This window comes from Pteropus medius, unplaced genomic scaffold (assembly GCF_902729225.1).
Source record: "Pteropus medius unplaced genomic scaffold, Ma_sr-lr_union100, whole genome shotgun sequence".
NCBI lineage: Eukaryota > Metazoa > Chordata > Mammalia > Chiroptera > Pteropodidae > Pteropus > Pteropus medius.
The window spans coordinates 943,914-970,519 of record NW_024342468.1 but is presented as its reverse complement, the minus strand read 5'-3'; the positions used below and the strand labels follow the sequence as shown (position 1 = coordinate 970,519).

Genomic DNA, 26,606 nt, shown 5'->3' with positions numbered 1-26,606 from the left:
GCCCGCCACGAATGGTGGCGAGTCTGTCATCATGACCGCCAGCGAGCTCTGTATTTCTTCTCTTTGGGTTTTCCTGCATGCAACTTTTTATGAAAACTGATGTGGAAAAAAATCCTTAGCAACCAAGATGTCTTTCAGTAGGTAAACGGATAAGCCGCGGTCCACCCAGACAGTGGAGTAAGACGCTGAGCTGTCGAGACATGAACATTAAACACATGTGACTGAGGGAAAGAAGCCGGTCTGAAAAGGCTCCGGACTGGATGGTCCCAGCTCCACGATATTGCGAAAAAGGCAACACTATGGAGACGGCGAAAAAAGACCAGTGGTCGTCAGGGTTAGAGGCGGGGGGAGAGGCAGTGGAATTACGCCATGCGACACTGTCGGCGTGGAGACGTGTCATTAGGCGTTTGTCCAAACCCACGGGATGCACTGCTCCAACGGCGAGCCCTCCTGCTGGCTGGGGGCGTGGGTGAGGGCGGCACGTGTCGATGCAGGTTCGCTGATCGGAACACGTGTACCCCTCTGGTGGGGGCGTTGACAGCGGGGAGGCCGTGCACGTGCGGGGAGGGTACGTGGAGTCTCTGTACTTTCAGCGAAGCTAAAACGGCTCTAGGAAAGTCAAGTCTATGCTTTTAAAAATCCCATTCAATCAGAATGACCGTAAGAACACTTCTACATCTAAGTCCTCTAGCATTCTGGGAAACCCTCTGCTCTCCTGCCCGGGCTGCCCTCTTCTTGTCATTCAAAATGTGGAACAACATAAATAGAAAAGTAAATCTCCGGTGGGTGCCTCCAGCTCCGACCTCCCCCGGAGGGCCCCCCCATTCGAACCTCATTCCAGCTCTGTGTGGGGTCCCCGCCCCTCCCCCCTGCTCCATGTGCCCCCTCTTCACGGCATGAATCATCGCCCAAGTGTCGCCTGTCCGCTTGCTTGTTTTTTCAAACAACTTTTCGAGTCGCGGTCGGCGTACACGTTCGGAGCGCGTTTGATTCGATCGTTTCGGATGTATGTTTGCATCCGTGAAAACATCGGTGCCATCAAAATCGTGAACAGGCCTGTTATGGCTGAATGGCGCCTTTCAAAAACGTCATACGTTGGAGTCCTAACCCCCAAGACCTCAGCTCGTGACCGTACGTGGAGCCAGGGTCTTGACGGAGGTGACCGAGTTAAAACGAGGTCACTAGGGTGGACCGTCACGCAGCGAGACTCCTGTCCTTATAAGAAGAGGAGATTAGGACACAGACACACACAGAGGGATGACAAGGCGAAGATGCCGAGAGAAGACGGCCGTCTGTGCGCCAAGGAGAAGGAACGAGCCGGCTCCTCGGTGGTCCCTGCCGGCCCTCAGCATCCAGGCGACCGCCGGCCCGCGTCCGGCACCGTACGTCAGCTCGCATTTTCTGGAGTTTCATGGCACGAGGTCCTCCAGCGTATTTTTCTCGCTGACGTCTTTCACCCGGCATCACGTCATTCTCGTGCCCGTCAGTAGTTCACCCCTTTTCCGCTGAGCACTGACTAGCCCGTCAATAGTTACGCCCCAGTGTTTCACTTCGCGATAGCCAAAGACTGGGGGGACGCCCCAACGTCCATTGACAGACCAGTGGCTATTTACTTGCATTTAATCTTTATCTCCCACTCGGAGCGGACGCTCCATGAGAGAAGAGACTTTGTTTATGGCCATTCCCACAGCACCCAGGAACGTAGTAAGTCTTCAATAAACAGCGATGGCATTCGTGATATAAAGGCTCACGGCTATGGAGGGGACATACCTGGGCCCAGCAGCCGGGCTGACCTCTGTGGCCCGAGCCATTGCTCTGTCTCTTGCACACATCCTCAGCCCCAGGTGGTAGGTTCATGGGCTCGTCCTCCCCCTGCCCGCCATCGTCCCCCCACCCCGCAAGGGCTCGGTCCTGGGCTGGACGGGCCTTATCCCTCTGGGAAGCTTTCCTGGCAGTCCCTGCCCATGAGGACTCTCCCCTTGGTTCATGCTCTGCCCCTGGGGTCCAGCTGCCCAGGGAGCCTCGTCACTTAGTGTGCTCGTTTATCTGGCACTGTGCTGGAGGCCGGGGCAGACACGCCAGACCTCACGGTGCAGACGGAGAGGCTGAAGCTAGATGAACAGCAGGTCATCAGCCCCATGCGGGTCTGCAGTCCCACGCCGTGGAGGACAAGAGTCCTGAGATGAGGATCGTGATGGGGGCAGTTAATTTCCTCTGGGAGGGGGGTCTCTAACGGGGCGAACACCATGCGTGCAGGGCTGGAAGGGGACAAGAGGTTGGCCCATCGCCGTATCTGAAGAAGGGTCTGGGTGGCCACAGAGTGGTGAGCACAGCGAGGGGGCATCAGGGAGGGCGGGAGCTTAGACGTGGCCTTGCGGGCCTCAGACGTGGCCTTGAGGGCCAGGGCAAAGACTCGGTTCTTATTCTAAACCCCTTTCCCTCATTCCTGCCGCATTTCAAGGCAGCGCCCAGAGCCGAGGCCACGTTGCTCTCAAGCTCTCCTGACGCTGCAGGGTCCACGTTTCTGGACATTTCTGGATTGATCGATTGCTGATTTGGATTGATCATCTCATTCTTATGCAGGGGAAGGGGAGACGTGCTCGTGAAGGACCCTGTGTCCCCGGGGGGGACGGTGACATGTGAAGAAGTTCTCCATAGCAAGGTGACACTTTCCTTCAGAGCCAGGCTGTGGGCGCTTCTTGCCACCTCCCTTATCCCCAGTGAAACAGGGGCATGAAAAACGCTGTCAGATGTGCTGGAGCCTAGGTTCACCCTCTTTCTCAGACACCTTGAAAACTGCTTAAAATGTGGAACGTATTCAAATAAAATGGATTTAGCTTTACATTCGGAAGAGGCGGTTGGAAGCATGGACCAGAAAATGACGATGAAGAAAAGGGCCTGAATGCAAGATGCTCTTCTTCTTTTCTGTCATCGAAAATGGCTCTGTCCCCTCTCGCTTGTCCATAACAAATTCTCTCTACCAGACCCTAGAAGCCACCCGGTCTCCTGGTCAAGGAGCAATCTGAGAAATGCCAGAGCCCTGGGCGAGAGAGGAGCCAGGTCCGTAAAGTTAAACGGTGGTCCCGTGGGACAGCCCCGAGGGAGATGTTAGGGTGCCCAATCCAGATGGAGAAAGCCCAGGAGGAACATGACCGGAGCCAGTGAGGTCCTTGAAACCGGACCAGAAATAGGGGAGAACAGAGACTTTGGAGAAAAGCTGGGGCGCCAGAGCTGGATGATGTGGCAGGAGCCAGAGGAGGAAACTTGAGAAAGGAAATCATAAGATTAAAAAAAAAAAAAAAAAACCAAGGAGGAGGAAGTCTGCGCCCAGCAGGGAAAGGTAATGCGAACTCACCAGCTAAAAATATGAGCAGGTTCAAAAAAGATTTTCATAAAATATTTAGAACTAGGAGAGACCTCAGGAATTATCCACTCTAGTGGCTTTAAGCATTTTGCGGGTAATTATAGCATCGAAACTCTTTTTTTCAATGAATAGATTTACAAAGCCTGTAAGAGCTGCTCTGCTGGGCGTGAAGACCCCGCCCCGCGGGACCCCCACCCCGCTGCCCCGCGGGACCCCCAAGGCACCGCCAAGGGGCGCTGATTGAAAAGCACTGACCTATTGCTATCTCTTCACACTCCGGGGAAGCAGCAGAATTTGAGGGGGCGAAGGGAGCCCCGAGATGCAGCTGACATCACTGCCTTGATAACAACACTACCAGTGACATCTGGGACGATGACAGCCACATATGTGCACGATGCCTCCAGCCTCACGAATGACCACTGAGTGTCGCCCAGGGACTCCGTGGCCAGACCGCACGGGGTTCCTCGTCTGTCCAGTGGGAACGCTCACAGCACCCACCCCGGTGGGTTATGGTGTGAAGGAAGGTGCTAAGTGCACGGGGAGCAGGAGCAGGACACCTAGCCCCAGAGGGTGGCAGATGTCGCTGCTGTAACCGCTCCCCACCCCTCCCCTCCCGGGCCCAGCATTGAGGATGTGCTCAGCAGATTGTAGTTACTGTTATTATTTCACTGCTGGTAACATTATTACAAGGATCAAGCCCCCGGATAGACCCACAAAGCAGGTGTGGTGTTACCGTTGCTGTTTTGCAGGTGTGGAAACTGAGGTACAGCAGGGTCGAGTGATTTTCCCCACGTCCCAGAGCTGCTGGGAGACAGAAGCCGAGCGGTTCTTGGATTTCGCCCCCAGGGCCGCCCGCCACGCCCGGGAGTGGGGTGGGGAGGAAGGTGGGCGCCAGGACTGGGAAGGGCCGGCAGCCTCCCCGCTGAGCTCCCCTCCCAGCGACACCGCGGGCGGAGACGGGCGGTGCCGAGCTTCTGCTGGACTGTAACGCCCTCTAGTGGCTCCGAACGCGGGACTCCGGCCAGCAGCCGGGCCATCCAGACCCGCCCGGCCTTGCCAGCCACTGTTCCATCCTTGCCCAGCGCGTCTTAGAGCTGTGGAGACCTCGCATCGCCCAGAGCCGTGAGGGGACAAGCCACATGATGACCGCCGCGCGGGACAGTCGTCAGCCACTGCGAAGCGGCCTGCGGACCTCGCCAGGCACCGGGGAGAGAGTGTGCCTAGAAAGCACGCTGGCCCAAGGTGCAGCATGGAGCCCTCATTCCGGTGCCTCAGCTCAGGTGTGCAGATGTGCAGGTGTGTGTGTGTGCGTGCGCACGCGTGTGTGAGAGGACCATGTAGAGGTGACAAAGGAAACAGACGGAATTCTAGCACATACTGTGTCCCTTGTCACCTGCAAACTCGAAGCAGCACTGAAATGGAGTTTAGAGAAATACTGGAACTTCCTGCAGGTGTGTTTTGCAACCGCCTACGTCAACCCTGCACATTCTAACAGCCAAGAGAGGGGCGGGAGCGGGAACTGACACAACTCCTGGGGGGGATGTCTGGCGGTACCCACCAAAGAAGCTAAGTCTACGTGTGCCCTAAGACCCAGCGACTCCGTTCCTGGGTCTGGACCGGGAACTCTGGAAACACACACACTCATGTCCGCGGAATGTTCATGGAAACCTGGAAACAACCCAGATGTCGACCGACAGCAGGATGAATGAACACACTGTGGCCATCGCACACAGTGCGTGTAACGGAGTATTAGGCAGCCGTGAAAAAGAGCTACGTGCCACAGCATCAGTGAATCTCACAGACATAGGCTGAGAGAAAAGACCGAATGTTGAACAAAGTATCTCAGACGTAATGTTGATACAAATGTAATGTTGAACAATGGAAAGGCTCAAACTTATGCGAAGTTCAAAACCAGGCTAAATGAACCTACGGTGGTAGGGGTTGGAACGGTGATTACCTCCTGGGGTGGAGGATGGGAGGTTCTGATTTGGGAGGGCATGAAGGAGCGTGGGGCTGCGAATGCACTGAATGTGTTCTAGGTTTTGTCTGGATGGTGGCTACGTAGGTGTGCACACATGTTCATCAGGCTGCACAGTTAAAGTTATCCTGCTTTATTGTATGTCTGTTAACCTTACAAGTCTAGAAATAAAATGAAAGCAAAGCCAAGAGACAGCAGGAGGGGGGTGGCCGACGCATTGCTTGTGGTGGTGCCGAGCAGTGGCGAATAGCACTCTGAGGACAGGCAGGCTGGGGGTGGCCGTGGGGCCTCGCCGAGATGACCCATGTGACACTCCGGCACCGAGAAGTCCCAGCAGTGAGGGCTTCTGTTCACTGTTTTCACAACCACGGAGGTTCGGCTTAGGCGGCTTCCTTTCTTGAAATGTACTTAGTTGGTTTCCCAATTCGAAGCTGCAGGATCAGATGGCGGCTTTCTCGGCCCCTTCTTTTTGCTTATCTCTGTTTTTACTTTTTTTTTTTCCCCTATAATGAAAGTGTTACAGCTTTTGCAATATGAAAAGAGCAATGAAAGCTATTTTAATTAAAGGGAAAAAGCGGGAAGAGCCGACAGAATATGGTGCGTGGATTTTGCAAGAAGGCACGTCGGAGCGTGAGGCCGGACTCGAGGAGCACGGAAGTCACGTGAGGCGGGAAAAGGTTGCAGGGGGCGTTTGAGACTTTCGGCCCAGACTGACTTTGCCCGCTTTATCTGCCTATGAGGCCGCAGCCTTTTTATTGATATAAGTGCAAAATTAGAGTGTGCCTTCACGAATCAGGATTTCTCAAGTGCTTACTCAACTAAGTGACTCGCCCTCCCTTAGCTTTAGAACAAGTCAGAAGGCTCGCAGTGGCTTTGGTGACAGTGCCTTCGACAGCCACCGGCTCCATCTTCCGGTCCTCGCCCTTCCCCGGACCAGGCGATACTCCTCGAATCACACCACTTACTCGGGCCTCTCTTTCTCCACCCTTCTTGAGAAGGTATCAAGCTCTCGTAAAAACGTTTATGAGAATTCACTATTATTATACCCATTTGACGCTCTAGGACACAGGTTTAAGAGCATTTAAATAACTTGACCAAGAACCCAACCCACGTGACAGCACAGGGAGTCACAGGCCGAACTCCCGGGCCCAGAACCCGGTTCCCCACGACCCAGCTTCCGCCCCCTCCGGCTCTGGCTGTTTGAGTTCTCTTGTTCTACCTTCTGTCCGTGATAGATTGTGAAAATTGACTTTGTTCCTCTCTCGGAGACGAGAGGCCACACAGTTTATTTTTCAAAGCAGCAAAAGTGAGGCTAGAAAGGATTTCGAGAAGACTTCTCTGCTGGAGATGAAAGGGATTCTTACCGCAAAACTGGGAATGGTTGATCTTCTTTAAGTCTACAGCACTATCTTTTCGTTATTTTGTTTGTTTTTAAAAACAATCTAAAGGATGAGTTGATGTATTTACCTCTTAGGAATCTGGTAAAAAAGAAAGGTGCACCTTTGTTTCTCATGCCGACCCCCTGGATGGCATGTAATATAAAGTTTATCCAGGGTTTTATTTGCTGTGCCCTTTCTTAATTTAAAGTGTGGATTAGGGAGGAGAGAAACAGGTCGTGAGAGTCAGAGGATGAACCTGTTGGGGGGGAAAAATGTAAATTGATATAATCTTTCCGGGACAATATGGCAACATGTAGCAACATTTCACATGTGACCCAAAAATATCACTTCTCACAAAGATACTTACACAAGGATGCTCACAATTACCTGGCTTATAATGGTGAAATTAAGAATAATGTAAACTCTAAAATAGGTAATTCGTCCAATAAAATCTGGCACATCCACCTGATAAAGTACAGACAGATTTTAGAAACAAGGATGCAGAAAGCGATATCAGTGGTTTCTCGTGGGGAGGGTGGGAAACCTACTTTTCATTGTCTAAATACTTCAGTGATTTAAAAAAAAATGTTTTATTTTGAGATAATTATAGATTTGCTTGCAGTTGTAAGAAATAACACAAAGAGAAGCACATGAAAAGATGTTCGGCCGTTAGGGGAATGCAAATCAAAACCACAATGAGATACACCTATCAGAATGGCTAAGATTAAAACACAGTGCGAACACGGAGGGTACAGGTACTCTTTGCCCGATGGTGACATATTGCAAGACTTCAGTACAAAATCTCAGCTAGGGTGTTGACAGGACACAGGAGACAAAATATTCCCATCACCACCCACTCCTTCTTAAACTGCTGGCAGCCAACTAGTCTGTTTTCCATCTTCGTAATTATTTCATTCCACGAATTTTATAGACATGGAATCATGCAATATATAACGTTTGGGAATTGGCTTTTTTTTTTATCAGATGTAATCCTCTGCTGATTCATCCAGGTCGTTGACTGCATCAGCAGTTCATCCCTTTTTATTGCCGAGTAGTATTCCCTGGTGGGCGTGTACCACAGTCTGTTTAACTGCTCACCTGGTGAAGGCCATCTGGGCATTTCTGGTTCTTGATGATTATGAATGAAGTTGCTATAAACATTGATGTACAATTTTTCATGGAAACGCAAATTTTCATTTTTCTGGGATATACGCCCAGGGTGCAACGAACTGCTTTATCCAGTTGCAGATGATGTGATAGTTGCATGCTTAGTTTTTTTACGAAACTGCCAGTTTTCCAAAGGGCTGTACCATGTTACATTCCCACCAGCAGCGTATGAGTGAGTCAGTTTCCCCGCATCCTCACCAGAATTTGGTGTTCTCACTATTTTTCAGTTTTAGTCATTTCGATAGGTTTATCTCATTATGGTTTTGAATTTGCATTTCCCTAAGAGCAAATGATGTTGAGCATCTTTTTAAATGCTTCTCGCCATTTGTATAGCCTCTTTGGTGAAATGTCTCTTCATGTCTTTTGCCTATTTCTTAATTGTTTGATTTTTTTTAATGTTGAATTTGGAGTGTTCTTTATATATTCTAGATACTAGTTCTTTATCAGATACGTGGTTCACAAATATTTTCTCTCATTCTATATAGCTTATCTTTTCAGTCTCTTAAAAGATCCATCAGATCCAAATGCTTTTCTCCCTTTCCCCCCAAAAAAGTATAGTTTTACATTTTAAATTTAAGTCCGGTCTATTTTAAGCTAATTTTTTGTATCCGATGTGAGACTTAAGGTGATCTTCATATCCAAGACTATTTGTTTAGAAGGCTATCTTTCCTCCACTGAATTCTTTTTGCAACTTTGTCAAAAATCAGTTGTGTATGCTGGTTGTGATCTATTTCTGGGTTCTCTATTCATGTGCGTTTATTATCTATCAAAAATTAATTTGAAAGCTGCATCGAGGACGTAGATCTCCACTTCTTAATACAAAAAGAAGTCCATAATTTATTGAGTAGGAAAAATCTTACAAAGGGCTATTTAGTATAATCTGATTTTTGTGAAAAAATTTTTTAAAAAGGGAGTGCCTTAGGATGTGTACATGGGGCCACCTCATAGGAAAGACCCTGAAATAGTGTTTTCCGAACTGTTTCTGGGGTCTCCTGGAGAGCTATAAGGGCGAGATGGGTTAAACAAAGCTGAGCTCAGCCCTTGACCTTGTCGAGCCCTTGACCTTGTCGACGGGCCGTGATCATCGGTGAGCAGAGAGCAGCTATTTTCGAGGCCTTGGACTATGGAATCCTCGTTTTTCTCCAAGTAGCATTTCTCAGGGCTAGTGTTCAAAGAGTTTTTGTTTGTTTATTTGTTTGTTTTTTAAGAAACTGGTTTGAAGGGCTTTCTGCCAAAATATTGACAGTTGTTATCACAGAAACGTGGGATTTGGGGTATTTTTTTCGTTTTCCTATCTCCTTTTTAATTTCTACCAACTGAAAAGATTTTTTTACAACAAATAGGTATTCATTTTATAAACAAACAAACAAAAAGTAATGGAGATGTTTGCGATGGGGGCAGGGACAACCAGGATGAGGGTGGGGAGGGCAGCTAGGAGCCCCCTTGCAGATGCAGAAAAGAGACCCTGGCTGGCAGGAGCTCTGGGAGGGTGGCGGAAGCAGAAAACACATGTAGCACTGCCAGTTCCCTGACAGGACGGAGGGTCGGGGAGGTGGGGCCCAGGATCCCCACGGACCTCGACAGACAGTGCACGGTGATAACAGGCATTGTCATGCACAAACACTCCCAGCATGCCCTTGGGAAGGCCTTGCTGTGCAGACGAGGGAGGCAGCAGGGGCTGCTGGGAGGAACGGGTCCTGGTGCCGCCCCCAGTGGGGTGGGCATGAGTGTGAAGGCACGGGCAAGGCTGGTGGCTGTTCCATCTCTGAGACTTTGTGGAATACTATTTTGATTAAGTCAGCTTTGGAGAGGAGACTCTTGCTAATTATAGCCACAGACCACTCTTTTTCAATTTCTCTTTGATTTATTTATACCCTGCCTTGTTCTGGGGGAAAGAAAAAAAAAAACCCTGGTTAAGAATGGCTCACAAGGGTTCATAAAATAAGACGAGAGAACGCAGGAATGACAGCAGATGGAAGACGAGAGGAGAGTGAGGGCGGTTGCCAGGGGGAGGCGGCAACGAGGCTCATTCTTGGGCCACTCGTTACCTGGGTGAACAAGATGTCACCGTGGAGTTCCTTACGGTGTGGACAAGGGGAGGGCCCAGCATGAGCGGCGGTGGCTGGGTGCCACATGGGCCCCGGCTCTACCCGGGGTAAGCCCTCCATCCATAGCTGTTGAGTGACTCGCATTTGACGCCGAAAAGTCAACACTGCCTCAGGTTTCCGCGGGTGACTCTGAGGTTGCAGAATCCCTGGCGGGACCGAGCTGAGATTTCCCAGGACTGAGATTTGTGTGGCGGGGAGACCGGGCTTCTCTCGGGAGAAAACTTTGAAGAGGGATAAAGCCCATCCTCACACGCAGACTCCTCCTCCCATGCATTAAGGTGGCTGTGATCAAAAAAGAGACGATGACAAGCTTTGGGGAGGATGGGGAGAAACTGGAACCCTTGTGCACGGCTGGCGGGGATGTCGAGTCGTGCGGCCGCTGTGGAAAACAGTACGGAGGTTCCTCGAAAAATTAAGACTAGAACTACCATCTGATCCAGCCACTTTGCTTCTGGGTATGTACCCCAAAAGAAATGAAAGCAGGGTCTCAAAGGGATGTTTGTTTATAGCAGCATTGTTTACAGCAGCCGAAATGCGGAAGCGGCCTATGTTGGTCATGTCCATCGACAAGGTGCAGGGATGAGCGAAACGGGACCTGTGCACGTACATACGATGGAATATTATTCAACCTTGACAAGGAAGGAAATTCTGACACGTGCTACAACGTGGGCGAACCTCGAGGACATTATACTGTGTGAAATAAGCCGGTCACAAAAGGACAAATACTGTACGAGTCCACTGATCGGAGGTGCGCAGAGCTGTCAAGTTCATAGAGACAAGACATAGGATGGGGAGTTAGTGTTTAATGGGGACGGAGCTTCAGTTTTGCAAGATGAGAGTGTCGTGGACATGGATGGATGGTGGTGACGATGTCTGCACAAGGTGCGAATGTACCGATGCCACCGGACTGTATGCTCAAAAATGGTCAGGGTGGCAACTTTCATATTATGTGTATTTTACCGAAATTTAAATATTTAAAGGAGAAGAGGTTTGGCTTCCAGAAAGAGGCTATATGCTGGGAACTATGGGTCTAGCTACCAGCTGCACCGGGGTGGGCGGGGGTGGGGGAACATGGGCTGCCAGAGAAGGCTGGGTGGTCACTAGACCCCTGAGACAGGGACATGCAAGAAGACAATTTTGTGCCGGCAAGCCCCCTGCTCCCTCGGCTTGCTGGAGACACTCAGGGTCTCCCTGATGCCAAGTGCTCCTTCCCCAGGGACACCACCTGAGGTCCTAGTATTTCCTGATTTACTCTACCAAAGCTCACGGGAGCAGCCACTCCGTGCCAGGCCTCGTGCATGGTGCAGGCGTACACCAGACACTCTCTTTGTGTGTCCTACGTTCTTTTAGGGGGAGATGCCCCCAAAAGCAAACAAGATATTATAAAATGGAGATATGACCAAAAATCATATGACACCCGTATGATTCCGTTATGTGACATTCTAGAAAATGCGCTCTGACCTGGAGCGACGAGAAGGAGATTAGGGGTTGCCTGGGGCCGGTGGTGAAGGAAGGGGTCAATGCCAAGGGCGTGAGGAAACCTCTGGGAGGGAGGGAAATGTTCTGTGTCCTGACCGTTGATGGTGTGTACATGACTCACGGCTCACATTTGCTGGGCGTAAATTCTACTCTGCTTGATAAAATACTGTTTTAGCTGAGCAATAAACTGCAAAGTGGTAAGTTTCTCAAGGGTCCCATTTCAAGCGAGACCTGAAGGAAGAAAAGGGATCATCTCGGCAAAGATGGAGGTGGGAAGAGTGTCCTAGGCAAAGGGAGTGGAATTTGCAAAGGTCCAGGGATAGCAAGAGAGCCCCACACTCCAGGAAGGCCCAAGTGTCTGTGGACAACCAGGAGGCCCCGCGTCGGCCTGGCGGGCTCGGCGAAGGAGATGCGTGGTTGCAGACTGGAGCGGGTGGTTGTATTTTGGGCCAAAGGAGATGAGGGGCGGCTGAGGCCTTTTAATCTGGTCATGGACGACACTAGGTTAGCTGCTGTGAAGACCCTCATGCTTGAAATCGAAACAGAGAGAGGGATGAGTAAGGGACAAGAGAGAAATTCCAGAGCCGCATCCTAGGTGTGGGGTGGGGAGGTCTTCCCTAAGCTGGCTATCGGGCCTCACTCCCATCACGAGGTGCAGGCCACCGCTCTACCCTCTTGAATCTGGGTGGATCCCGAGACTGCTTTGACCAGCAGGACATGGGGATGGAAGGTATGACCAACAGCAGAGACAGAAGGAATGCTCGGCCATTTCCAGGAGTGGCCCTTGACTGTCCTGGTAGCTTCTATTTATTTCCCGCCTCTTAGAGGCCAGCCACCACATCCGAAATGCATCTTTCCTCAGACCCCTATTCTGTGAGAAACCGAAGCCACAGGGATAGGCCCTGGAGGATGAGATGCCACCAGGAGACAAAGAGAGAGGTCAAGGAGCACCGAGGCCCTGACACATGCCTGAAGAAGCCAACAGACAAGCGAGTCCCAACCCCGCCCTGGCTGACTGCACCAGGATCAGACGCAGGGCTGCCCAGGCGAACCCTTGCCGGTAGACAAGCACCGCACAGATTTAAGCCCCTAAGTTTGGCGGTAGTTTGTTATTCAGCAATACAGACAGCAGCAAGTGGGCTCACTTAGGGGGCAGACCGGGGAGGAGGCGTGGGGAAGGGGTCCAGACCTCGCTCTCAGAGCAATCCCAGAGCCAGGAGAAGAGCGTCTGCAGCTACGAGGGGTCCACAGTGTTGCCGCTTCTCCATTCTTGCTTCCACTCTTTCCTCCTGGATGGAGAGAGCTCAGCCAGCACAGCACGCCTGGCCTCTCTGCCCCTGCTCCCCGGGGAGGAGATGCAGCTTAATCTGGTTGGTGAGTTTGGAAAGAGAGAGTGGCCACGTGCGGCTGAGCCCCTTCCTCTCTCTTCTTCTGGAGCTGGCGGACTCAGGAAGCACAGTCTGCTCTGTTCCCCCACGCTGAGTTGAACGGGGGTAGCCCCCCAGCTCTCTGCACACCTCCCCTCTCTGGCACTCTGTCCTATGAACTCTTGGCAACCTTAGTCTCCTAGAACTCTCAGTTCTGTCTCCTCAGCTCACCAGGCTCTGCCTGGGTCCCTCCTCCCACGCTGCAGCCTGGAAACTCCCTCTAGGCATTAAACAGGGGCAACTGTAAGGCTTCTCTATTCATATTCATCTGTCAAGGATCACTGCCATTCATTCATTCATTCATTCATGAATTTATTGTTTAACCTTGATCATCTTACGAGGTAGGTATTCATACCTCCGTTTCATTATCCCAACTTTTTATCCCTACCAGTATGAGGCAGGCATTAGTATTACCCCCATAAGATGAGTAAATTGAGGCTTAGAGAGCTTAAGTGACATGTACAAGGTTGCTTAGCAAATGTCAAGACCAGACCCAGGGCGCGGTTCCTTCTTTCTTCGAGGATCTTAAACACTGCCTTCGGTTCCTCTCCAAATGCATGTCGTAACCAAATGTAATTATTCCGGATGATTCTCCACCATCCAGGTTGTTGTATTTCTGGGTCCTTATCCAAAATGACAGGGAATGAGAACCTGCCCTACAGAAATACTAGCATGAATGCACGTGACATACCAATCTTGATATTTATTGCAATTTTGTTTACAATATTAAAAAATTGGAAACAATATAAGTGCCTATCAAGAATGGGGAATAATTAAATACATTTTGATACATCCATGCAATGGAATGCTACGCAACTGGTAAAAAGTATCAGATTTATATGTCTTGGCATAAAAAATGTTCTATCTATCTATCTATCTATCTATATATATATAATGAAAAAATATATTTAACGAAAAATGCAAGTTGTAGACTGCATTGGACAGGGTAGGCTAACCGCTATAGTGAATCCAGTACAGCTTCGTTTCTTGTTCATGTCACAGTCCTACAGTTCCACGCAGGTCTGTGGGGAGGGTGGCGCCCTGCTCCAGGCAGCCACTCAGGGACCCAGCTTCCTTCCATCTTCAATACATCATCACAGCAGAAATAGAAGAGAGAGAGTAGAAGATCCAGTGTGGGGGATTTTTTTACGGGCTGAGTGTGGAAGCGGCGGTCATTATTTCAACCACATTCCACATTCCACTGTCCGCGTGGCCATACGTCACTGCAAGGGGACGCCGGGAGATGTCCTCTCGCCGTGTACCCAGCAAGTGGGCTTAGTGAGCATTTAGCCAGCTTCTGTCATGCAAACTGCTTTGCACCATTTAAACCTACTCATATTTAAAAAAAAAAAAATACATGTGTGCATGGATATATTTTTAATAAGGAACAGTCTGGGAGGATATACATTAAACTATTACCTCTCATGAGTGAAAGGGAGACTTACTTTTATTTTATCTCTGTGTGTTTTTTTTTTAATGATGGCACATATATTCTGTGATTAACACTTAAAGATTCGTAAAATGATAATACGTTGCTTTTTTTAAATGACTTGAAACTAATGGAGTTTGGAATCCTCAGTGTTCACTAGGGGGCAGAAGAGGGAAAGTGTGTGTGTGTGTGTGTGTGTGTGTGTGTGTGTGTGTGCGTGTGTGTGTGTGCGTGCGTGTGCATGTGCTGTTTGCTAATTGCTGTTTACTACATTCCTTGCACAATTTCCTCACTCAACATGCCATCTGTAACGTTTACCAAGTTGGTTGGAGAAAGGACAGCCCCCGGGCCTCTCGTGCTGGCGGGCTTCAGCCGTAGGCTCAGCTTTAACTAGATTCTCAAGGCTGTAGTTGTGTTATGTGTCACTGAAAATGTTCACACCAGCTTTCGAGTACCCAGCGCATGAGGTCTGTTAAATGGCCTGAATCCCCACTGGTGACAGAAAGGCCGAAGGTACCATGAAGCCAAACCTGCTGCCTGCTGTTCTGGGACCATCCGGGAGATGCCACGTTCAGATCATGGACAAGGACCCAGACATCTGTCCCCGCTTTTTTGTAGATGCCTTTGGTCATTTCTCTATTTTCCTGAGCACTGGCACGAGACAGGATGAAGCCATCCGGGGGCCTGGCGTGTGAGGGAATGTGAGGCCCTCAGGCTCGTGAGCAGGAATAATGAGCAAAATCTCAATGAAAACAAAATCATTTTTTTAAAGTCACTGAAACATTTGTCTTCTGTGTTTGGACTTTCCTGATGCTCCAAATTGAAATGAATGCCCTCACGACCAGACAGCATGGTGAGCACCACGGTGGCATGGCCAGCCTCATGGAAGAGTTGACTGGGATCCAAGAGTTTCACCCCTCAACTCCCTGGAGACCAGAACCCAGGTCTTGTTTATCTTTGTTTTTCTCATGAGGCCTGGTACACTGAAGACGCACAATCTATGTGAATAGAATGCAATTGAACTGAACTGAATTGAATTGAATTGAATTGAATTGAATTAAACTGAACAAAAACTGTCATGTGAATTATTGTGGGGCACGTAAAGATAAGTTTGGGTTAAGGAAGTTGAACGTTTTAAGTTGGAGCCTGCAGCAGGCTGACAACTTACTGGAAACGTACCCGTGCTCCCCACTCGGGGAGTTAATAGTCACTGAGGAGATGAAACTGTCTGCCCACCTGTGCCTCTGCACCTCTCCCCCGACACTGCTTTGAGCTTCCACTCTTTCCCACTCCCAGCTGCTGCCTCTAAGACATCCACTCCCAAGCTTTCCTGCGCTTGGTGCAATTCCCAGGTCTGGCCAACTTTCGTATTCTACCCCCTCTGGCTGCAGCCATTGGCTTAGTTACAGGCATGGGACTCAAACTAGGCTGATGAGGGTCTGCTGGTCCCAAGTCTGCCACTATGTAGAGAGATCATCTGAGAACAGAGCTGACCCACAGGAGCAGCGTGAGCTGGAGGTGCAGCGTGGGTCCTGGCTTGCTACTTGCGATGGCCAATGAATTCCGTTTTTGCCCTGACCAAGCTGAGCTGGATTCTGACAATGAAATCAAGTATCCTGACCAGTACAGGGAGCTGGACCGACTTGGGGAGGATTCCCCATAGAAGCAACAGTTAAATCGAGAAGCAAAAGATGACTAGGAAGCAGTCAGGTGGAGGGAAGGGAGAGACTATTCTGGACAGAAAGAGCAGTATGAGAGACAGCCCCGTGGAGGGAAGGACAAAGCTGTAGGAATTTTTTGCTTCGTTACCTTGTATGTATTCTATTACCGCTGTAAACACCATTGGCAAATAAGCTTTATTAAATAAGGTCCATGACCCTTATTCATAGTAATGTCCATTTGTAAAGTATTTTATTCTTTGAAAATCCCTTGTCATTTGAAATATCATGATTTATTAAATGGAAAATATATGTCACGAGTTAGTAAATATTAAATATAAAACGGTTGTATGCTTACCAACCCCTGGCTGAGCCTACTGTTCAGTTTAATTTTCTGCTTTGCACTTAGGATTTGGAGCCTAAAATACTGGCCCTTCTTAGCTCAGAAGCTGGAAGAATTGGGGGCAGCTCTGGGGGTCCGAGGGAGGTGGGTCTGGGGCCAAGAGGTAGTTTTGCCTGACGACGAAGCTGCCTCAGAGCAGCGACTCATCAGCTTGAAAAGAGAAATAGATTTGTCAATCTTTGGCTTTGCCTTTGCCCCTGGGAGGTCCGGAAACTTGGTGGCCCTCTATGGCCACCTCTCAGTTACAGAATCAGGGCATCCAACAGAGTGTGTGGAAGATGCCAATAGGCATTTCTTGCAGCATCCACCACCTTTTCCTTCTCCCTGCACCTCTCCTAAATCCCGTCCCTGTGCCCAGATTATTTAATTTACCCATTTCGAGGGAAGCAAGAGAGATAACTAGCTGAGTTCTTTTTGTGTTACTTCTTTGTATTCCATCTTGGGTCAAGTATGCTGAGCAAGAGGCGGGAGGTTTTTCCCTCGTGAACACCTCTGTGTTACTAAAGTTAGTTGTTACTTATACTTGCATTACGTGATTTATTTTGATGCCCCGGGTTATGAACTCTTTGGAGGGAAGAACCAGTCATGCTCATTTTTGTAGGACCCACAGCACCTGACACAGCGCCTAGCCCCTGTCGAATTTTTGATTCTTAAATCTTTGACTTTTACGGAGCGTGTCACTACATGAGAAAAGGCCCGTGGCTGAGCTCCAGGCTGGAGGCCACCTTGGTCCCATCTGAGAGAGGAATGGGTAGGGCAGACAGGGGTCACTGTGTCCTAAAGAGTTGGGGACATTGAGCCCTGAGCGGGGTCAGGCCCAGATCAGTCCAGATGGCTTCCATCCTCAGGGGGTCCTCGGTGGGTGCTTCTGTCTCAGATGAGGTGGGGAGGTCAGGTTAGGTCAGTTCCAGGCCCTGAAAATTCTGAGATGGCCGGGAGCACTGACTCCCAGGTGGGGTCAGGCCAGGTGGCTCGGCTAGCAGGGTCTGCTAACAACCAGGTCATGGGAGCAGGAATCAGTCTATGCCTTGGCATGGACTATGACCCAGCTCTGAGTCCTGGGTGGGGTCTGTGGCGGGTCTGGCATGGAGGCTAGAGTTTAGAAGGGGGCTGTGTCCAGGGTCAGGGAGGCATGCCAGCCTCTGGGCAGGGGACCACACTGCACTCTGTGTCGAGGGCTGTCAGTCCCAGACCCTGGCGAGGGGACTGCGGGCCAGCAGGGGCTGTCCCTGGTGGGAGGGTCAGGACAGGCTCCCAGCTGGCAGGGGGTGCCGAGTCCTAGTTGGGGGGAGGCGGGGCGTCAGTCCCAGGCCCTGGCGTGGAGGCAGAGGCGCTGGTGGCGGGGCTGGTCCCTCGCCCTGGCGTGGAGACTCCGGGCCGGCAGGGGGCGCTGGGCCCGCGGCGGCGCGGCGGGCGCCCGGCAGGGGGCGCTCTGGCCGCGGCCGAGGCCCGGCGGGCGGCGGCGGCGCGGTACGGCGCCGTCTCGCGGGCCCGGGAAAGCGGCGGCGGCGGCGGCGGCGGCGGGAGCGGAGGAGGCGGAGCGGCGGGCGGCGGCGGCGGCGGCGGCGGCGGCTCCGGGCGGGCTGGGGCGGCGCTGGCCGAGCGCACAGGCCGCGGCCCGCGGAGCCCGCCATGCCGGCGCGGGTCTGAGGCGCGGCGAGGCAGGGCCGAGGCGAGCGGCGGCCGCGCCGGCCGGGGGCCCCGCAGCGACCCGGCGCGGGCCCGATGAGCGGCGGCCTCGGCCTCCGGCGCAGCCCGGAAATGTCCGGCAAGATCGAGAAAGCAGGTGAGGCGCGGCGGGCCGCCGCCCGGCCGGGATGCGCGGGCCGAGGGCGGCAGCCGCGCCGCCGCGCCGGGGCCTGCTCGGGGCGCGCGGCTGCACCCCACAGGCCCCCCGGGCTCCGGGCTCCGGGCCCCGGGCCGGGCGAGCCCCGGCGCGGCCTCCGCGGGCAGCTTCGGACCACGGCTCGGACCTGGGCAGGCGCGCGACAAGCCCCGGCCGCGACCCCCGGAGAGCGGGGCCGAGCCGGAAAGTGTGTCGCTCCCAGCGAGCCTCCCGCTCGCGGTCGGACCAGGCGTGTCCACCGCGGCGGCTTCCGAGGAAGCGGGCAGGATGGCTCCGGGCATTGTCAGGGCTCCGGCGCGGCTTCCTCTGGGGTCCCGAGCCCTGGAGGCCGGGCTGGAGGGGAGCCGCTTGGGTTCGGGGCGCATGACGAATCCTCCCTGCGGACCTCCTCTCTTTGTGTGTTCCTAGAAGTCTCGGGGAGCTGCCTCCAGGTTACCTGGGTTTTGCCTGTACTGGGGAGTCGTCTGCTAGGGTTCAGTTAGGCTGCGCATAGGGGGCCCAGGGCTTAATGAGCCAGCGGCACCTTGCAGGGCGAACCCCTGGGTCCGAGTGAGGTCGGGGGCGGGGTTGGGGGGGCAGTCAGGGCTCCTGTGCTGAGAGCAGGGGGCTGGTGCCCTAACAGCCTGGGTCACCTGGGGTCCCAGGTTAGCTCGGCAGCTGAGCTAAGGCAGGCGGGCTCGTGAGGGGCTGCGGAGGGGCAGGTTGCGTCCACTTGGAAGTTGCGTGTGTTTCCCCGGGTTGAACCAGGATGCTTGTCGGAGAGGCTCCCGGGGAGGGGACCCGGTGCGACCTGCAGGCTGTGGTTTAAGCACAGGAAGGAAACTTTTGTAGCCTTTATTGAGGGTTTTCTGTATATCCGGCTCTGTGCTGAGTCCCTTAAATATATGGTTTATTAGTGAATCCTTGCAGATTCTGCAAGACAGAATGCGGTCCTGGTTTTTCAGACTCAGGGCCACCCAGCAAGAGCAGCAGGCCCACCAGAAGCCCTGGTGCCTTCCTCAGGGGCAGGGCTTCTTGGATATTCGTGTCACTGATCTTCAGCCCCAGGGCCTTGACCAGTGACCATGAATTGCTTCCCTGCACATGTGCTGTTCCAGAAATATCTTGGGTTAATCTGTGAAGCATTTCTCAGGAATCCTTTGCATCACGTCTCGAAATGGTACAGTTGAGAAACTTGGATACTTTATTTTAAAAATAACAGCAGCAGGGCACTCTTTGATTCTTAGGATGTTTGTTGTCCAAAAGTTGAAAATCGTGGACGAGTAATAGGAGCGAAATGAAAAGCAGCTGTCGCCACACGAGCTGCTTCTCCAGGCTCAGATCTCTCAGGAGGAGTTGTCTTCATTTGCATTCGCTGTTCCTTGGAGATCAGAGGCCAAAGGCCAGTTCCTGTGCCTGGGTTATCTGAGGGCCTTCTCTGGGCCCCGCCCTCTGCCAGGGGCTTGGAGAAGATGCGGAAAGCACGCGGGCCTGCCTCCAGAGCAGCCTGCCAGAGGGTGCGAGAGGCCCACCTAGAGTAACACCTGGGCTGCCAGCTGCGTGCCCTGTGTTGTGACATAGTCAGGGCCTGTGGGCACAAGTGAGGGCGGCTCATCAGCTGAGGGAATGGGGACAGGTCTGGTAGGGACAGTATTTGAACTTGGCTCTGAAGAGAGGAAGGGTCCCCCAGTCGGAGGCGGAGATGGAGGGAGAGGGCACAGTGGAAAGGCTGGCCAGGGGCCCCGGAAATCTTCAGGAGGAAGGTGCATCTGGTGAGAGGCAGCTCAGCTGGCAAGTCCTGAGGTCGGCAGGTCTAGGGCCCCTCACGTGGTCCAGCTTTCTGGAGTAAAGTGTGAGTGATTCACAGCACAGCAAGACTTTCCAGAGGAAGGACTGTCAAGGAGGACCGGAACCCCTTCCTGGTGCTTTCTGCTGTCGTTCCTTATAAGTGGACTTCCCTTTGCATTTCGGTGAGGTTTCCAGTAGGTTTCTGTTGGAGTTTTCTAAGTGGACCTGCTGGTAAGTCACCAGCGGGTGCCTCATTCAAAGGAAAGTCCCTTAGGTGAAGCGGGACTCCTGTTAGCAAGCGAACAGTCCGTAAATTACAGGGCCTGACACCCAGCAAACAATCACTGTTACTCGGCTTTGCTGTTTTCTGTTGACTTGAAGCAATAGAAGCATTGTTTACGTGAATTCATAATCTCTTCTCTCTGAGAGTAGAGGGACCAGCTCTCTATTTTCTCAGGGTTTAAGGAATCCAAGGCTTTTTGAGCATCAGAGAAAACTCCTTCACCATCGCTGAGGACACTGAGATCTTTGCCCATTCTCCTGTCCTGGTACTGCCTTCGCCTCTGGGGGAGGTCCCTTTGAGTCTGTCTGCTGCCCTTCAGTACCTTGAAGTCTTCAGCGGTGCTAGCCGTGGGTAGGACCGGTGGGGTCGCACACACTGCCCTCCTGTGAGGGCTGCCATTTCGTAGGGACACAGACAGGTGAGCCTCAGATCATGCTGTTCCTGGTCGTCTCTGCTTCACACTTCGGGAGGATCAAGACAGTCTGGGTACCAGAAGATGGAGGATGCTCAGCTTGCCAGCTGGGGCCTGTCCAGTTAGGCGTGGTGGAGGAGGGTTGAATTTGCAGGGCCAGGAAGAAGGTTGGGGTGCCGGGGGGCTTTTTCTCCACTCCTTGGTATCTTCCAGAGATAGTGAGGGGGAAAAGAGTAGGTGGAGCCAGATGGGTTAGGGAGCTTCCTGGGGTGAGCTCGTGGGCAGAACTGGCAAGGAGGGGCGGCTCTCCTTGGGAAGTGAGAGGGACTTGTTCTGGCTGACCGACACCAGCAGGAGATGTGTGCAGTTGCTCAGAGGCCACCTTGGGGACCAGTGGACATGGTTCTGGTCGTGCACCAGTTATGATGGGTCTCGGCTGGCTCGTGCTTGCTTCCAGCAAGCACACGGCGGGGGAGAGTCGATGCCCTGCTGTTTCTGGAGCTTAGGCACCTCTCTTGCTTGTGAGTGGAGGTGACAGACTGGTGGCTGTGGGTGGGACTCAGCCCACAGATATGATGCGTTCGACCCACAAGTGTTCTTGAAGACAGAAGAAAGAATTGATGGTCAGGATTTAAAAATCTGAAAATCACTCAAATCTCAGGTTTCCGGTTCTTTTGAAAAACTAAAGCTCCGGTAACTTTGAGCCCTTGTTCCTACGAGGCAGCCATGCATGAGCCCCACTCCTGCTGCCAGCCTCGCCCGTCACCCACTCCTGTCCCCCTCTCAGACTGTCGACGTTCGAGTTTGCATCCCCCTTCTTGGGAGAAACCACTCATGTTTGTTTGCTTTCCATCTGGACTTTGAGGTCTCGGCCCACTCCTTCACTGATTTGTCCCTCGATTGCCTGTGTCAGGCGCTGTACGGGGCCCTGGGGGCCGGTGGCGAACTCGGCAGAGCGCGGGCACTGGGAGGGGAGGGGGATCAGGCACCCGGAGTGAAGGCAAGTTAGCTGGCACCGCAGTGGGGGTGGGGAGGGCGGTGGCTTCAGTTTCATTGGCTGTTCTCATCAGGGTCCGGGTCGCTCACTCGTTCAGTCATTCCTCCGTTTATTCACGCACTCGGTTCATTCATCAGTTTATCCAGCACCTTCTTAGGGCCTTTAGTTCTGGTCCTTGGGATACAACAGAGATCCCTTGCCTGCTGCGCCTTACCTTCCGTCTGGGGCAGACAGTCAGAATAGAAGTCACAAAGTTGTAACTGATGCAGTTTTTAAAGTCCCCCCCAACCCCACAACCCCGTATTCCCAGCGAATCCCAGTCCGTTTCAGAGTTTGGGTGTCACGGGCCCTCTGGCGAGTCAGTGGGCTCCCAGGGAGCGGGCCCATCCAGTGCACCCACCGCCCGAGAGCAGTGTGAATACAGTGTCTCTGACTCCGGTGGTGTTTGTCAAATGGCTGAAGATGTTTTTATTATACATTAAAAAGAAGAACTTACGCTAACAGCATTTAGAGTAACTTTTGTTATGGATTTTCTTAGAATGATAAAAAGTCCAAGTATTGTCACATGAGGCCGCACAGTTTTTTGGCCTAGGAAGGAGTCGTTGTGGCTCAGCAGTCACTGTATTTTGATCAATTTTAAACTCCTCTCAAATTTTATACTTCCTTTTCCCCACCATTAGCAAACTTTGTGGTCAAAATGTATCTAGTCAACACATACGACATTTTTATGGCACCTGGTAGCCGTTCAGAGTCACTGACTCGCGCTGCACTTACTGAGGCCCTCCTTGTTGGCAAACACTGTGTGACGCCTCTCAGTGGCCCGGAGCCCGCAGGAGCCTGGCCCTCCCGGGTCACAGTCCAGGGATAGCATCAGAATGGTCTGGAACATTTCTGCAATTTCGTGTGGTCTCAGCATGCATCGGTAGATGACCTCATTGTACTTGAACTTGACAGCAGGCCGGAGTGCCAGAGCAGGGCCAGAGCAGGGCCAGAGCAGGGCCAGTGATCCCCATTTCGCACCTGAGGACAGCTAAGGCCCAGGGAATTCTGGTGACTCGCCCAGGGTCCCAGCCCTAGCGCAGTGCAGTGGGAAACGGACCTCGGCCTGTGACTTCCTGCAGGCCTCGCTTCTGCTTTTACAGAGCACGGCCCAGAGCCTCCCTTTCGCTAGACTCAGTAGCTTTCCGTCTTCGTTCTTGTTCGTGTTTCTCGGTTCCTTTTCTGATCTTACTAAAAAAAACCACCTCATTTAATTAAGGTAGGCCCAAAGGAGTCTTTGGGCTGCGTGTGACACTAATAATACTAATAACATTAGCAATACTATAAGGAGGCAAGAAACAGCAAGAACACCAGCTAAATGTGTTTTTAAAAACCAGCCACAGCAACCCCAAATGTTTCCTGCTCTCCCGAGCAGCTGTTGGCAGAGGTGGTTTGAATGAGATTCCTTGTAGCCAGCAGACCTGATAGGCCTGTAAAGATGAGTCATGTATGAGCTTGCAGAAAAATCATTTCCCAAATTAGCCCGGATTGGAGAATGCCTTGAGCACGGGGCCGCTCTTACCTCAGTCCAGCTGAATGTGTCCCCGTTGCCATAATGAGATGACGCACTGGAAAGAGTAGCGGCCTGGCAGGGCCGCCCGCTGCCCCACCCGCGCGGCCTCCGCCTGGGCTCCGCCGCTGCGACAGGTGTCCCACTGCCTCTCCGCCCACCTTGCCCCAAAGGCGGTTTTATGATGAAAAACACAGAACCCGCACTTTGTGGATTGCTAGGGGATCTGTCATCTTAGTTTCTGGTCAGCTGTTTCAGACCATTTGACTAATAATCTGAGACCTGGCGTCGTGACCTCGAGCAATTATTTCCCTTCTCTGGGTCTCATGTGCTCCCTCAGTGCCGTGGAGAGAAGGGACTCTGCGATTCATGCTTCCCCATTTTGCGTTGTTTTAAAGCAGCAGGTCCATTTTGTACATCAGATGGCCATTGGGGAACGGGTAACAGGAGCCACTCGGGGCACAGTGAGTCTTTCCCGCTCAGCTGTGGCCCCCGAGGCTCCTCCTTGGTCCTCTGCGAACACTGTGTGAGAACCCACTTCCTGGATGCGCTCAGCCTCCCCTGCCCAGCTGACTTCCTCCAGACTCTGTGCCTTCCCTTCCTCCAGCAGACAGTAAATTCCATGGGAAGACGCCAGATAAACGCTTTGGGTAGAATATTGTTTAGCTCATTCAGAAACCAAAGCCCCAGTTTCCTTTCTGCCAGTTAAGAATCAACAAATACAGCCTTAAGTAAACCGGTAGCCCCAGCGGGGAGGGTGCCTGTCCCGCCCGCCGTGGGGTTGCCGTCGCTGTACCTGGAACAGCAGGTGCTCGCTAAGTTCTTGCTAGGAGAATAAGTGAATTTTCTCAATGTCATAGGATGAACTTAGGTTTCAGATTCCCGGTCTCAGCATTGTCCTTGGACAGAGCTGCTTCTGGGTTTCGAATGGCCAGTTAGGCTGTTTTTTGGTGAGTTAACAGGACCAGTACTCTGATCGGAGCATGCAGTTGGTCGGGGCCTCTGTGTTACTCATATGTATTGATCAATGCAGTCTTCTGAAAACTGATGACGAGGCAGAGAGCTGGTTCCCAGAACACTCTGGAGAGAGCTCGAGGAAGAGATGAGAGACTGGGCGCACGTGGCCCCGACACGGCGCGGCCAGCCGTGGAGACAGCGTGGTTCTGGGGTCGACAGGAGCAACGTTCTCTTCGTGCTCCGTGTCGGACAGTTGCGACTTCACCTTTCATTGACAAACTGGGGCATGTGCCAGCTCTGCTCAGCCAGCCGCCCGGCCGGCCGCCGTGGTTGGGTCCCCGTCTGTACCTGTTAGTTCTTTTACTTGGCCTCTGAGCATTATTTAGGACAAGCTCCCGGCACCGTCACCTCTGTGTATGGAATGACTGTACGGTACATGCTCTCTTTGAGGGGCTGGGAGTGGGAGGCTGTTGGGGTTCCCCTGGTTCCCCCTTCCTCCTTTGTCTAGGGGCTTAGGCAGAGTCTCTCGTGCCGTTTCCTCCCCTGCGAGTGAATTCGCAATGGCTCTCCACTTACCCGATGGATCAGAAATCTGCTCCCCGGTGGTCACAGTTCCTCTTTCTCCCCACTTTTTTCTTCCAGTTTGTGGTTTGGAGGGTGGAGGGAGGTTCTCTGAACCTGAGTCCTGAGCCGCAGTCTGGGCCGCGGCTGCCCGGAGTACCCTTACTGTTGTGTAACAGCGTGGCCCCTGCATTCCCGTCCGTGCCTTAAAGGGGATCCTTCTCTTTTCACTTACTTGCTGGCAGTACAGTCATTTTACCGCAGATTAAGCTTTGTGACCAGGAAACACTGCCCTGCTTTTAAAGCATAGAAGAAATGGAACTGCAAGCGGAGGGTGGTGTGCGGTGCTTCCTGAGGCTGGGGACAAAGGGCCGGGTTCAGGCACTTGCTTTATAGCTCTTCAAACGTTTATGCCGTTGGCGTGGACCTGACCATCGGGGATCCCGGCCACACTGCTCAGAGTGGCAGCCCGCCCACGGTCTCCCTGAGCAGGTGTGCGATGCTTACAATATGTGGGAGAAGGCAGGTGTGGACATAGACTGAAGAGAGGGCAGCGGAAGTCCAGTGGAATGTGATGGCTCTGAATAGCCCCTTAGCTGGCCCAAAACAAGCAAACAAACAAAACAAACAACCTTTAGTTGGAAACAGTGGTTGTACTTATTTGTGGTTATGGATAATCACATGTGCCTCTCTCCTTCTAGTGACCGGTTGTGACTAAATAGATGGATGATTGTGCATGGCTCATGGAACTGGCTACTCTCAACCCCTCCTGTCAATTGTAAATACAAATAGCCGTGGCTAACTTCCATAAAGCGCGTGCCTACCACGTCCTGGTACCAGGCTTTGTTCTGTGTGTTTTACCTGTGCGGCCTCATGTGATCCTCACAAGAGGTCCTCATTCTCCAGGGGAGGGGACCAAGCCCCCGAGCTCCTTTTCTGCATGGGATCCTGAGCTTCAGAATCCCAGTAGAGCTTTGCCTGTGGTTTGTACCGAGTGGGGGCCAAGTTAGGACTAAAGCCCTCGTGACTACTTCTCATTTACCCATGTTTTCGTTGGCTGTAATGGCACTGTTCTCTTGGCTGTTCTGACTTGCATAAAGAACGAGCTCCACATTTCCAAGGACCCCTCTATCACTGGAGGCAGCTGCTACGTGAAAAGGGAACTTGATAATCCTGGAGGGGATGGATGCTTGGGAAGACTGGGGTCTTCCTGGCTGTCTGGCTGCAGCTCCCAGCGGGGCTAAGAAGCCCTGCTTCCTGCTGAGTGACCTTGAGCATATTGCTTAATATTTCTGAGCCTCCGGAGCCTCTGTCCTTACCTGACGGGGTAGATAGACCCATCTCAGAGCCCTTTCTAGTGCTGATTCTTTGTGAGTCTCATCTGCAGTACAAAAAGAGCAGTTGGGATGTGTTGGGGTGGTTTTGTTGGTTTTTCCTGACACTGATGTTGGATGGCACTTAACCATTCATCATCACAGTAAAGCTTATATCATCCTTTATAGCTTTCAAAACACTTATAGACATGAGGTGTTTTTGCTGTGGTTTTACGTTTTTGTTTTTGTTTTTTTGTATTGGAGTTACACAGCATTTTTCCCAAATGAGGCTGACAGCTAATGGTTGTTGAGTACTTCCTGTGTGCCAGGCACTGTGCTAGGAGCTTTACCTTCAGATGTGGGTATGATTCCGTTAGTTCTGTTCTTATCGAGAGAGTGAATGGTCTTGTGCCCATGTGACAGGTGAGGAAGGGGAGGCAGCAGAAGGGACGGACGGCCGTGGGTCGAGTGAGAGTTGGGTGCTTGGGTTTCACTCAGCACTTTTCGTTCCCTCCTTGGTGTGTGTTCC

General features: G+C 52.2%; 1 protein-coding gene and 1 long non-coding RNA gene across 5 annotated transcripts in view; one reads left to right on the top strand and one right to left on the bottom strand.

The window, feature by feature from the left end:
- Positions 1–17,960: 17,960 nt before the first annotated feature.
- RAPGEF1 (Rap guanine nucleotide exchange factor 1) overlaps positions 17,961–26,606 on the top strand; it is a 123,432-nt gene continuing 114,786 nt past the window's right edge. For 2 of the 4 annotated variants that reach the window (XM_039862907.1, XM_039862904.1), the window contains exon 1: positions 17,966–18,178. In XM_039862907.1, coding sequence (XP_039718841.1) covers positions 18,118–18,178 — 61 coding nt within the window. In that variant the 5' untranslated portion in view covers positions 17,966–18,117. Of the gene's footprint in view, positions 18,179–26,606 lie in introns of all 4 variants that reach the window. The other 2 variants (XM_039862909.1, XM_039862908.1) reach the window with 2 other exon arrangements.
- Positions 19,059–24,844, bottom strand: LOC120602728 (uncharacterized). The gene is made up of 2 exons (XR_005652824.1): positions 24,043–24,844; positions 19,059–21,297 (listed from the first exon to the last, which is right to left on the bottom strand). It is a non-coding gene; the product is annotated as an uncharacterized LOC120602728 (long non-coding RNA).